This window comes from Nansenia antarctica (genome assembly GCF_963989245.1).
Source record: "Nansenia antarctica genome assembly, chromosome: 1".
Classification (NCBI taxonomy): Eukaryota; Metazoa; Chordata; class Actinopteri; order Argentiniformes; family Microstomatidae; genus Nansenia; species Nansenia antarctica.
In genome coordinates this window covers 48,406,065-48,419,835 of record NC_137674.1, presented here as the reverse complement: position 1 = coordinate 48,419,835, position 13,771 = coordinate 48,406,065, and the positions used below count along the sequence as shown (strand labels likewise).

General features: G+C 47.7%; 1 protein-coding gene across 1 annotated transcript in view; it reads right to left on the bottom strand.

The window, feature by feature from the left end:
• The window catches only part of ddhd1a (DDHD domain containing 1a), a gene marked incomplete at its 5' end in the record, with an annotated part of 36,338 nt that continues 22,567 nt past the window's right edge, over nt 1–13,771 (bottom strand). Inside the window, 9 exon segments of the mRNA XM_080523586.1 lie at nt 1–241; nt 722–913; nt 2,393–2,571; nt 3,201–3,265; nt 4,100–4,249; nt 4,420–4,495; nt 8,638–8,909; nt 9,264–9,370; nt 10,010–10,119. Coding sequence (XP_080379712.1) covers nt 54–241; nt 722–913; nt 2,393–2,571; nt 3,201–3,265; nt 4,100–4,249; nt 4,420–4,495; nt 8,638–8,909; nt 9,264–9,370; nt 10,010–10,119 — 1,339 coding nt within the window. The 3' untranslated portion in view covers nt 1–53.

Below are 13,771 nucleotides of genomic sequence, written 5' to 3'. Positions count from 1 at the left end.
AGATACAAGACTGTATGTTGTGTGTGTGTGTGTGTGTGTGTCTTTCTCTGTGTTCACTCGGGGTCGTGACAGTTTTCTGTGGGCGGGGCCCCGGCGTCCTTCTGCTTGTAGATGAAGGTCAGCAGGAACAGCGCCACGTCGTGCGAGACCCAGTAGGCCGTGTGCGAGGTCACCGCCGACCAATAGCGGCTCTCCACCATGCCCTCCCGCAGCTCGAAGTCGATGCGTCGCTCCATCTCCACTGGAACACACACACGCACACACACACAGACAGACACACACAGACAGACAGACACACACACACAGACAGACACACACAGACACACACAGGCACACACACACAGACAGACACACACAGACACAGACGCACACAGACACAGACAGACAGACACAGACACAGACACAGACACACACACACACACACACAGACAGACACACAGACACACACACACACACACACACACACTCAGTATGGGCAGCAGCGGCTTAGCAACGACGGGAAAACCCTAGCAGAGGCTTGTGGAGGTCGGAAGACTGGAATGAGGAACGGTATCAAACACGTACACGCCGGGATTAGGAATGTTATGGTAATTTAATATTTCTACCTCCACCAGCCTCCCTTGGAGCAAAACCATGGATGATTATCACTTTTGGATGATTTGTAAACTAATATAATTGATTTAGTTTCGGTTCTGTTTTAACAAACGTTTAGTGGGCCGACCTGAGGTGTCGATGATGGTTGAGTTGGACCGGGACATGGTGGAGAGGCCGTCGGCCGATTGGCTCTTGGGCTCCTCCCCCTCGGCGTTGGCCCCTCCCTCCACCCCTCCGAACACAGAGGAGGGCTGGCTGCTGGAGCGAGAGAAGTGAGAGAACAGGATCCCCCCGATGCCCTTCCCTATACTGGCCGCTCCTGGAGAGAGAGAGAGAGAGGAGGGGGGGGGGGAGGAGGGGGGGGAGAGACTGACGGTGAGAAGTGGTATCAGACAAAAGGCCATACTAGTATATTGACAAACCCTCTGGTGGAGAGGAGGTGTCTTTACACATCCTCTCCACCAGAGGGCGACATAGTCTACGTAATCTCCTATCCTACCTCCTACCTGTTTTGTACGGTATGCATAGGGAGGTGTGAGTGTGTGTGTGTAAGTGTGTGTATGTGTGTGTGTGTGTGTGTGTACGAGAGAGCGAGAGAGAGAAAGCGAGAGAGAGAAAGAGAGAGAGAGAGAGAGAGAGAGAAAGCGAGAGAGAGAGAAAGCGAGAGAGAGAGAAAGAGAGAGAGAGAGAGAGAGAGAGAAAGAGAGAGACAGTGCGAGAGAGAGAAAGCGAGAGAAAGCGAGAGAGAGAGAGAGAGAGAGAGAGAGAGAGAGCGCGCAAGCCTCCAGTGTGACAGCAGCACAGTCGCTACAAAACATATCCGGCAGCTCCAATTATAGCTACTGCCTCCGCCGCCAAAACACCTGCCTGAGGTACCTGTGAACGACACCTGCTGTGGCGGCTCAGACTCGCACTGCGTTCCCCAGCTCAGAGAGCAGGTCTAGGCCTGTACTATCTACGGGGGGGGGGTTATGGATTTCACCTGCTGAGCACAGCAATCTCAGAGCGTTGTGTAATTCCCCGGGTCTGCTTCCTGCTTCTGCCTGCACTGCGGCGGCCCACCTACACTACTACGTCACCATCAGGCGTACGGGCGGTTACAAGACACGTCGCCATGGAGACGACGGACCCCCCCCCGCGGACGCGAGAGGAGATCTAGACGATTTCTCCGGGAAATTTGAGCGAGAATTCGTATGTGTGGTGTCAACCATCGCAGGCTGCGCAAAAGTGACCGGATGAAACAAGAATGTTTAGCCAATTTCCCAGTATATATGGTCCCAGCGGGAATCTAACCCGCAATCTCAGCATTGTTTGTGCCATGCTCTACCGACGGAGGCCACAGAGGACCACAATCACGACCGCACTGCCATCAATAAAACACCAACATAATTCTACAGGAGTGTATATATACATATAATAATATACACCGTTTAGCTGACGCTTTTAGCCGAAGCGACTGACATTGCGGTGAGTGCATACGTTTTCAGGACATATGGTCCCGACGGGAATCGAACCCACAACCTAAGCGCCATGCTCTACCAACTGAGCCACAGTGGACCACACCAACTGTATATATATAACTGTATATGTATATGTATGTATATATAACATAACTGATATATATATATATAACTGTATATGTATATGTATGTATATATATATATATATATATGTATATGTATATATATCTATCTATAACTGTATATGTATATGTATATGTCTATATATATATATGTCTATATATATATATATATAACTGTATATGTATATGTATGTATATATATGAGCCAGTCCTCACCCAGGATGCTGGCCTTGCCCAGGCTGGTGATGGACTCCCCATAGTGCCTGCGGGGGAGGACGGGGGAGGTGCTGGGGCTGGGGAGGCTCTCTGAGTCCGACCCGGCCGGGTCCTTCACCACCGGGTTCAGGAAGGTGGGCCGGATCTGCCTGTACGGCGTGGGGTTGGTGGCGCTGCACCTGCAGGAGAGGAACAGCCCCCAAATACATGTCAACAGTCGTTACAGAAACAGTCCTTCCAGAAACAGTCGTTACAGAAACAGTCGTTACAGAAACAGTCGTTACAGAAACAGTCCTTACAGAAACAGTCCTTACAGAAACAGTCCTTACAGAAACAGTCCTTACAGAAACAGTCATTACAGAAACAGTCGTTACAGTCTACAAACAAGAGTTTTTAGACAGTGAACCAAGCATGAATCGACTGATACAACGCTTGAATGTTCCATTCTGGACACTTTAACAGACAAGTGTCCAGTATATCTTTTTAGATTAGATTCAACCTCTGTCATTGCACAGACTACAACGATATTATATTATTTTGGTCTAGGCACATAGTCAGCGCCCCTGGAGCAGGAGGTTAAGTGCCTTGCTCAAGGGCACAAGGGCAGTGGTAGGCACCTTAGATATAACGCCAGCAACTCCTCTAGTCACCAGCTCACATCCGGCTTCCTCCTGAGGCGGGGATCGAACCAGCGACCTTCCGATTGCTAGCTGGCCCTCTCTAACCTCTAGGCTACCTGCCGCCCCCCCCCCCCCCCCCCCCAGTAAGTGTCCAGTATGACGAGGTACAGAGGAGAGGCGAGTCTTACCAGTGGATCTGAACAGGGGAAATGTTGCTGTAATGTTTCAGGACCAACGGTTCCAGTCTGTAGGCCTGCAGCGACAAGACAAAAAAACACAGAATTCAAAAGGGTTGGGCCAGGGGGGCCTAACTATCACACACATCGTCTGGTACTAACTATCACACACATCGTCTGGTACTAACTATCACACACATCGTCTGGTGCTAACTATCACACACATCGCCTGGTACTAACTATCACACACATCGTCTGGTACTAACTATCACACACATCGTCTGGTGCTAACTATCACACACATCGCCTGGTACTAACTATCACACACATCGCCTGGTACTAACTATCACACACATCGTCTTGTACTAACTATCACACACATCGCCTGGTACTAACTATCACACACATCGCCTGGTACTAACTATCACACACATCGTCTGGTACTAACTATCACACACATCGCCTGGTACTAACTATCACACACATCGCCTGGTACTAACTATCACACACATCGTCTTGTACGTTCACTCAATTTCAAACGACAACAAAAAAAAGAAAAGTTGGGGAAAAACAAGGGATATTAGGAAATAATAGAATGATTTTAGTGAGAGAGGTGTGGGGAGTGTGTGTGACAGAGACATAATAATAATAATAATAATAATAATAATAATAATAATAATAATAATAATAATAATAATAATAATAATAATAATAATACAAGACTTATATAGTGCTTTTCTAGACACTCAAAGACGAAAAGTGGTCATATCATGTCTATCACATTATATCTATCACATCATGTCTATCATATCATGTCTATCATATCTATACATCATATCATATAATCATTTTTAGATTACTAAATCTAAGTGTCTGGGGGGGGGGGGTATTACATGGGAGGGGGGTATTACCACGGGGTCGGTGGGGTGGAAGACGTTGAAGAGCCTGTGACAGATGGCGCGAGGCAGGATGTGGTCCTGGCTGCCGCTGCTCCCCGGGCGGATGCCGCGCAGGGCCAGGAACACGGCCAGGGGGGAGCCCATGCAGAAGAAGTTCTCCACCTGGGGGGGCGGGGGGGGTCACTGTTACTCACATCACAGGTTCAACAACCAGGGGAGCCTCTACTGTACGTCTTCCAACCGTGACCGATTCACCGCACTAAAGTAGGAACGTTTAGCAGATGCGTGTGTGTGTGTGTGTGTGTGTGTATGTGTGTGTGTGTGTGTGTTACCTTAAACCTGAGAGACGGGGTTTCTACTGGTTTAGAAGCTTCCAGGCCTTGAAGTTGATCCTCCAGCTCTCGTAACCTGAGAGAGAGAGAGACAGACAGACAGACAGACAGAAAGACAGATGAGACAGACAGACAGATGAGACAGACAGACAGACGAGACAGACGAGACAGACAGAGGAGACACAGACAGAAAGACAGACAAGACAGACAGACAAGACAGACAGACAGACAGACAGAAAGACAGACAAGACAGACAGACAGACAGACAGACAGACAAGACAGACAGACAGATGAGATAGACGAGACAGTCAGATACAGGGGTTATGCTGTTCTCAAATAGGAACTACTGATATAACCTCAATCTCTAGTTTAGATTTAGTCTAGGCGGTATCTATTTTTCCCACATCTTTACACCGTCCTCAGACCTTCCAGGGTTGTAAGCATAGGTGAAAGTGGGCCGGAACGGTCCGGTGCTGCGTTCCGGCAAGACTTTCTGTGCCGGAACGCCGTTGGGGGAAGAGATGCAGCTGCCTGTCAATCAAAATCCGATTGCTGCAGAGTGCAGAAGCAATCACGATTCACGATCCATAATTTCCAACAAGGAAACACATGGCTGACGTTATGTTTCCTTGCGTCTATTTGAATACCTTTGAAAAGGACATGTTAACCCGCTTTACAGTAGACCCGACGCGACGCGACGTGGTTGGGTGGGCAGCACTGGGCACTGAGACAGTCCGACCGGGATTACAGTCGCGCCGGGGGCGGGGGGACAGTCGCACCTTACAGTAGGTGGCCGTGAGACTCACGCATTTCAACCAGTTCTTGTTTTGCGGTACTTGAAATTCATTTAAAGAAAGCTACGCTCGTTAACTTCAGTCTGCAATCTAATGGAAGAACCTGTGTTCACCCGAGCTGCATGTAACGTAGCAATTATGGAAGCATATAGTGGACTTTATTCAAATGTTAATGCAATTTGAGATTGCATTTGCATGTTCCACTTTTGCATGCATTCTTTCAGACAATATTCAAATTCAAATGCAATTCTAATGATTTGCATTTTCATTTTCATGTACCTGATGTGCACATTCGCTGTCAATATTAAAATGATAATGCAAAGCCATTTGACATATAATTTTCAAAGTCATGCGCTGCTTTGTAGCTGACAAAATTCAAAAGTTCATTCTAATGTGAAAATTACTATGCAATCCCAAAATAGCATATTCATTTGCCACTTTTGCCTGCGTTATTTGAGTCAATATTCAAATTGTAATGCAATATTATGTGATACGCAATTGCATTTACATGTTCTAGTAAACACATCTGCTTTGTAGCTGACAATTCAAATTTTCATTCTAATGTGAAAATGACTATGCAATCCCAAAATAGCATATTCATTTGCCACTTTTGCCTGCGTTATTTGAGTCAATATTCAAATTGTAATGCAATAATGTGATTAGCAATTGCATTTATATGTTCTAGGAAACACATCCGCTCATTAGAATTGCATTTGAATTTGAATATTGTCTGAAAGAATGCATGCAAAAGTGGAACATGCAAATGCAATCTCAAATTGCATTAACATTTGAATTAAGTCCACTATGCTTCCATAAGCAAGCCGTGTTGCCAGATTGGGCTACTTTTGGTCACACTGGACGGGTGGATTCGACAGCTTTTAGACTGGTTGGGCTGGAAATGGTCAATTCCATCTGGCAACCCTGGTAGCAAAATATTATCTGGTAGCCTACTGGTACTTTCAAATCGCATCGTATTATTATTATTATTATTAATAATTACAATTTACAATACAAATACAACAATTGGGGGTCCCTCAAAGAAAATGTGGGCGCACTGCTCGCGCACAACATCAACCTCCAAGGCTTGATTCTGACCCAGGAAAAACCCTGGTATGTACTGTATAACATGATAGCCATCTATGAGCAATGCACTGTATATAAGATGATGACCAAGGGTCTTTCTGCTGCTGACCAAGGGGTTGAGTTCACTTGATGAGGCCCAATTTTGTTTTAGACTCTGTAGGCTACTGTATTTGTTTATTAAGACTTAAGATATAGTATCTGAATTTCTCTTGTTTTATCAAATGTTCCAATTATTTTCATTTCTTGTGCTGGTTTAAAATTGCAGGAAACTAGCACAAATAATTGTGTGGGAGAGAGGGGCCGCCGCTACCAAAACGTGCACAGTTTTGGGTCGCTCCACCACCAAAAACTCTCACTCCAAACTTTTGGTGAAACTTGGCAGCCCTAAAGTGTTTCTAATTTCGACACCAACACCACGATGTGTGTGTTCAGGGATGCATGAAGCTGGGGGCAGGAGGAGAACAATATGAAACGATGAAGGTTGGGGTAGTAGCCTATAGTTCCTGTAAGAAACTCAAACCACTTTCACCCCTGGTTGTAAGGGTAGAACCACGGTAAATAAGAAATAACCCTGCTCCATATATTTAATTTACATTGAAGAGCTCAATCATTGATGTGGTGGCTGCTGTACCGTCCCCCCCACTGTCCAGGGTGGCTAGCGACAGAGCACAGCTAGCTGGTTAGCTGCAGTAGTGTTATTGTAGCTAGCTGACTGGTGCTCTCTAGTACTTTATTATCCAGAACGAAAAGTGAACGAATAAAACAAGAAATGATCAAGAAATGATTTATTTGACTGATCTCTCTCTCTCCCTCTCCCTCTCTCCTCCTGCGTTGTGTGTTTACGTGTGTGTGTGTCTGTGTGAGAGAGTAAGTGTTGAACTGCAGCTGCTCCAGCAGGTGTTTCTCCTCACAGCTGATCCACGCACACATACTCACACACACACACACACGCACGCACACACACACACCAGGGTTTCCGTTACAAAAAATTGCCGCCGGACATCGTGTCCGGGAAGATTTCGATTTACCGGACAAACGTGAAATATATTCCGGTCATCATATTAAAATATATTTTTTTATTTTTTTTTCAAAATCATTTTTTTTTTTTCAAATCTAATATAGCTGTTTGTCGCGGTGATTACTGTTGTGTAGCGGCCTATATATGCCATGTAATGTCTATTTCTCATCCGATACGATTAGATGCGAGCTATATAATATATAATAATATAACATGATTCGCATGCGCGCTATGCCATTATGTCCAGCGCTGAACGGGCGCCTCACTGGGAACTGAACAGACAGCATCGATCAATGAACGGACTCCACATTACGTTAACTGAAGTTTGTTAAATTGTTTGGGATTAATGTGAGTTTTCTATTTTCTCTTTCCAGTTTTACCCTTTTTTTTATCAATAAAACAACGTCATTTCTATAACCAGGGGGGTATTCCATCAACATCGCTAAAAGAAAATCCAGGTTTAGTCTGACAAAGTCTCGCGAGGGTTCCTAAAAATATACAGGCATATTCCGATAAATCTCGCGAGAGTTATCAAAAATAAGCCAGGATTTTCCTTTAGCGACGTTGATGGAATACCCCCCAGGTCTCGCTGGTTGGGAAGGCATTTCGTTTAGCTGCCTGTCAAATCATACTTAATTGGACTCGGGAGTATGACAATGAGGAGAACATAACTGTTTTTGTATGTCGTCCTGAAGACCGGCTGTTAGATCATATCGCTGAAGTTTGTCTCCATAGTGTAAATGTTGTCCGTTTCGTTTGTTATCCTTGTTATTGTGCGATAAAGTTAAGGCGCTCCGCTTCGGGACACCATTTTCAGCTGAGCACCAAACACACGCACACAACACTGCCCGAGAGAGAAGGACCCGCCCCCTTTAGTTAGCCTATAGGCCAACTAAAGGGGGCGGGTCCTTCTCTCTCGGGCAGGCTAACTAAAGGGGGCGGGTCCTTCTCTCTCGGGCAGGCTAACTAAAGGGGGCGGGTCCTTCTCTCTCGGGCAGTGTTGTGCGTGTATGAGTGTGTGTGTGTTTGGTGCTCAGCTGAAAATGGTGGCCCGAAGCCAAAATTCGCTATAGCGAATTGTATTCAAATTGTGCTTAGAGGGAATTATTTTCACCGGACATTATGTCCGACGAGTTTTCACTTTGTCGGACTTCAACAAATTTTACCGGACAAAGACCGGTAATTACCGGTTAACGGAAACCCTGACACACACGCACGCACACACTCAGACTCCACACACGCACGCACACTCAGACTCCATACACACACACACACACACACCAACCCAAAAACACCTACACCCCCCCCGCCCCTCTTCCTTACCTGTTCCTGGTGAGCTGCAGCTGGTCCAGAAGGTTCCTCTCCTGGTAGCTGACCCAGCGCAGGCCCAGCTCCTCCTCCATGTCGTGGTGCAGGTCCTGGTCCTGCAGGCAGAAGCGCACCGGGTCCCAGCCCGTCATGATGTCGAAGGCGATGACGCAGCCCAGCGAGTGGGACACCATGGACACCTTGCCCCCCTTCTCCTCGAACTCGGGGTTCCGCGAGCAGAACAGAGAGTAGAGGCGGTTCAGCTCCTGGGTCAGGCCCCGGGTGATCTGGAGGAAGGGGGAGGAAGCGAGGGGAGGAGAGAAAAAGAGAGAGAGAGGGAGATTCCTTTAGGAGCACACTCCCGTTTCCGATTGGACACCAAGGCCGAGAGCCGTGTTTGTGTGGGACGTTCAGCGGCGTGCTTGGACAGGAAGTCCTGGGTTATCGGTCCGGCTGCTCTCCGCAGGGCAGCAGGTCCGGGTTCTGGTGCCGGAGGGACAGCCCTCTCAGGAGGACGTCTCCATCGTTTCAAAGTCAGTTGAAGAGCCGTGGGAGAATTGTTTTTCTTTTTTCTCCACTCAAACAAAGTACGTAAAGTACAGTAGTAGTAGGATGCGTGTGTGTGTGTGTGTATGTCTCACCTCGTCCCTGTACAAGGGGCTGGTGTAGTACATGATGTCCATGGCGCTGCTGTTCAGCAGGTCTCTCAGTCCTCGCACTTTGTCCGGGGTGATGGAGTCCACCGTGTCTGTGGGGGCACGCACACACACACACACACATACACACACACACACACACACACACACACACACACACACACACACAATTACTATATAGACCACCCGTAGCTTGTAAAGAGAGCCTACAGTGTCCAGTTCTCCAGCTGTGCATGGTCCAGACTGATGAGATCACAGGTGTGGCGGGGGGGGGGGGGGGGGGGTGGAGGTGAGATGAGAGACACACAGACAGACAGGGGGTATGAGAGGACAGCATTTCGGACCGACACGTGAGAGAGAGAGAGAGAGAGAGAGAGAGAGAGAGAGAGAGAGAGAGATGGCTGGTGCTGTGACCTACATAGTAGAACAGACACACCCAGATGTGCGCACGCACAAATTAACACACTCTCACACACACACACACACACACACATCCCCACAGCGTCCAGCAGTGGCACGCGGCTCCACCGGGGGTACGTGGAGGAGGCGTCCCACACACACACTCCCAGAACTTTCCACAATAGAAACAGAATTCTAATTCTATTATGTACCGTCACATGACTTACAGTCATAGGACACACGCACACACACAATTGTAGGGGACACACAAACACACACACACACACACACACACACACACACACACACACACACACACACACAGGCCTTACCCCCGTCCAGAGCCAGTTTGGAGCGCCACTCCACAGGCAGGAACTCCACGTGCTCCTCTGTGTGCTCTGAGAAGTGCTTCTCCTCCATCTTCCTCACGCCCTCCCTCAACCTGGACACACACACACACACACACACACACACACACACACACACACGTGAGAAATACAGTACTGCACACTACACATTTCTATGAAGGACAGTTTGTCCGTTTTCTCATTAGGCCGTAGCGTGTCCCCTCTGTCTCATTATCTCTTAATATCCTGCAGAAATCTCCAACACCCAGCTGGATACAGCCACTCCTATATCACACACACTGGGCTGTGGCTTCAATGCTTTTTAAATAAATCATCATCGTAATAATAACAATAATAATAATAATAATAATAATAATAATTAAAAGCAGCTGCTTTTAACTGAGGAAGAGAGGGAGAACCTGGAGGCCATTCCAGGGATTGTGGACCTGGCTGTGGAGATGAATGAATGAATGAATGAATGAATGGTCTTTATTGTCATTGATATAGTACAGGTACCAAACAACGAAATTTGGGAGGGGGGGCTCCCCTGGTGCTAGGAAAAAAAAAACTAAAAACAAGAAGGGAAAAGAGCTGGTTTACATAAAATAAAGGCTATGCAGACTTCCTGTCTGCATCTGACTAGTTCACTTCCTGACTTTGAGTAATACACATGTATTTATTTAGTAGTCAGTAGTAATATGATAATATGTTAGATAATATAAGTAATAATAATTATGTAATAAGATACCTATATTTATATCAGGTAAGTATTTATCATTTTAGGGTTTAATTATGAATAAATAATAATTAATACATATACAAATACCAATAAAATAGAAATACAACTATTATTATAAATAAAAAAGAATTTCATTTATCATGTTATTATGTTGTGATGTGGTTTTCTTTAGTTAAACTTGAGTCCAATTGAGTCTGAAAACTCACTCTCTCTCTCTCTCTCGCTCTCTCTCTCTCACACACACACACACACACACACACACACACACACACACACACGCAGACGCAGACGCACACGCACACGCACACGCACACGCGCACACACACACACACACACACACACACACACACACACACACACACACACACACACACACACTCTGTAAGAACTATCAAAGAATGACAGGCATGTCTGCTACAGTAACCCTTATTTGACCCTAAAACCAGAATTTCCAGAACCAGAATTTGTCTCTGAGAGACAGAAAGAGAAAGAGAGAGAGACATCCATTTCCCCACTCAGTGACACAGCACCTGCGGTCTCCATATAGTAGTGTACACACACTACAATGGTTCTTATCACCAGCACGAGCAGGCTACGCCTAAACACACAAATAGGTAGAGAGACAAAGAGAGTGGCTGCTGTTGACAGAGGGAGAGTGACTTCCACCTTTCTACTGCCGAGGGCTGTATCATGCTGCTAATGTACAAGGTAGTCTTTCACAGGTCTGCAGGTTATAATGAATCTGTGTGTGTGTGTGGGGGGGGGTTCATGGACAGCTATTCAATGCTAACCAGGCTACTCCATGTCCCAACCTGGCTCGTCCCCTGCAGCTCCTTGGGCTTCGATGCTACCAGGCATAGCCTAACATTGGCTAGCTAAGTTTAGCTCGTGAGGCATATATGCAACGAGGCTAGCTCAGGTCGCGTGTGTGTGGCTCACGGGTGGAGCGGGTTTGTGGCAGTCTTAGCCTCGAAAACCCCCTTTGACACTCGGAGAGGATCACGAGAGGCTATACTTAGTGATCGACCTCGCAACACACACAACAGGCCGTCAGCAATAACACGGGGATGAGTGGGTGTGGGGGGTGAGAGGGGGGACATACAGGAGGAGGGAGAGGAGGGTGATTAGCAGAGAGAGAGAGAAAGAAAGAGGGAAAGAGGGAGGAAGGGTGAGATGTAGATGTAGAAGTAAATGAGTGTCTGGGTGCAACAGGAGAGAGAGAGAGAGAGAGAGAGAGAGAGAGAGAGAGAGAGAGAGAGAGAGAGAGAGAGAGAGAGAGAGAGAGAGAGAGAGAGAGAGAGAGAGAGAGAAGGGGAAAATTAGAGGCAGTGAGCCACCAGAGAGGCAGGGAAGAGAAGCAGTTGTTAATACAACCGGAGAGAGTGAGCCCGAGCTGTCTGGATGTGGCTGATCTTTCCTCCCGTGGCTGAGAAGGCCCTGGGCCTGTAATCCCCCCCGCTGGGCTGGGAGTGAGGCTTAGAGTCGGGGGGCCGGTCTGACTCGGTCGACTTTACCTGCTTAGCAGCCCTAAGCCCCTGGCCAAGGCAGAGGGCTAACCCTCTCCTAGACAGAGACACACTCACACGTGTTGCGTAACCATCTGTACTGTCTAAGGGCCGCCGGGACAGCTGTCAGCTCTCACGCAGCCGTCCGTCCAGAACTGTGGTAAACTCTGCTGCTTTAACGGTTCAGACCATCCTTCTGGATTTAATGTAAAAATTATATATATATATACAGTATATATATATATATATATATATATATATATATAAAAAAAGATCATTGCCATGAGTTATTATGCTGTCGGTGACTGACTAAATCTTCCCAGGTTCCCAGGGTGTCGTGTGTATCTGTTTGTGTGTGTGCGTATGTATGTGTGTGTGTGCGTATGTATGTGTGTGTGTGTGTCTATCTGTGTGTGCGTGTATCTCTGTGTGTGTGTGTGTGTGTATGCGTGTGCCTCTCGCCCTGTCATTAACCCTGTCGGGACCTTCAACAAGTCCATTACCTCCCCGTTGAAAGAGTCCACTTCAAAGGTCAGCCTGTAGTAGGAGGGCAACTGTGGGGCTAAAAAGGCCAGGAGTGACGTTTGCGTCACTCGCCGCGGTCGGGCGGAGAGAACTCCACCCCTGCCGCTGCTTCCCGCCACCGAGGAGACGGAGCCGTGTGATTATGACTCACCGAGGCCGCTGACGGCAGCTCTGACATCCGCGGTGCACCAGGTTTTACCGGACCTGCTTCTGATGGGGTCAGGTCAGGTCGTCCCAAAGTGCCGTGCTTTTCATTCCTTCATGTTAGGCTCCGTTTAAAAAAAAAAAAAAGTGGGGAGGATGGAGGGAGGGGGGGCGGGGCGGGAGGGGATGGATTCACCCCATGGGGGCATACCTGCTTCGTCACAGGAGGAAGTCACAGGAGGAAGTGTACTGACTGGAATGAAGGCTTAAAGAATGTGGCCTTCTTTAGAACACTGGTTCAACAGGAACCAGTCAGACAGGAGACGACAGTCAGACAGACGCCTCTGGTAATGACCTGACCTGCAGTGACACCAGGACCACACAACTACCTCTGGTACCTGCAGTGACGACCAGGACCACACAACTACCTCTGGTACCTGCAGTGACGACCAGGACCCCACAACTACCTCTGGTACCTGCAGTGACGACCAGGACCCCACAACTACCTCTGGTACCTGCAGTGACGACCAGGACCACACAACTACCTCTGGTACCTGCAGTGACGACCAGGACCACACAACTACCTCTGGTACCTGCAGTGACGACCAGGACCCCACAACTACCTCTGGTACCTGCAGTGACGACCAGGACCACACAACTACCACTAGAGGTCGAGGACACACACACACACACACCCACCCACACCCACCCACACACAGACTCTCTCTCACGCACACGCGCGCGCGCACACACACACACACACACACCCACCCACCCACACACACACACACACACACAACCCGCTTTGTGCAACATTCCATACCCTTTACTGTC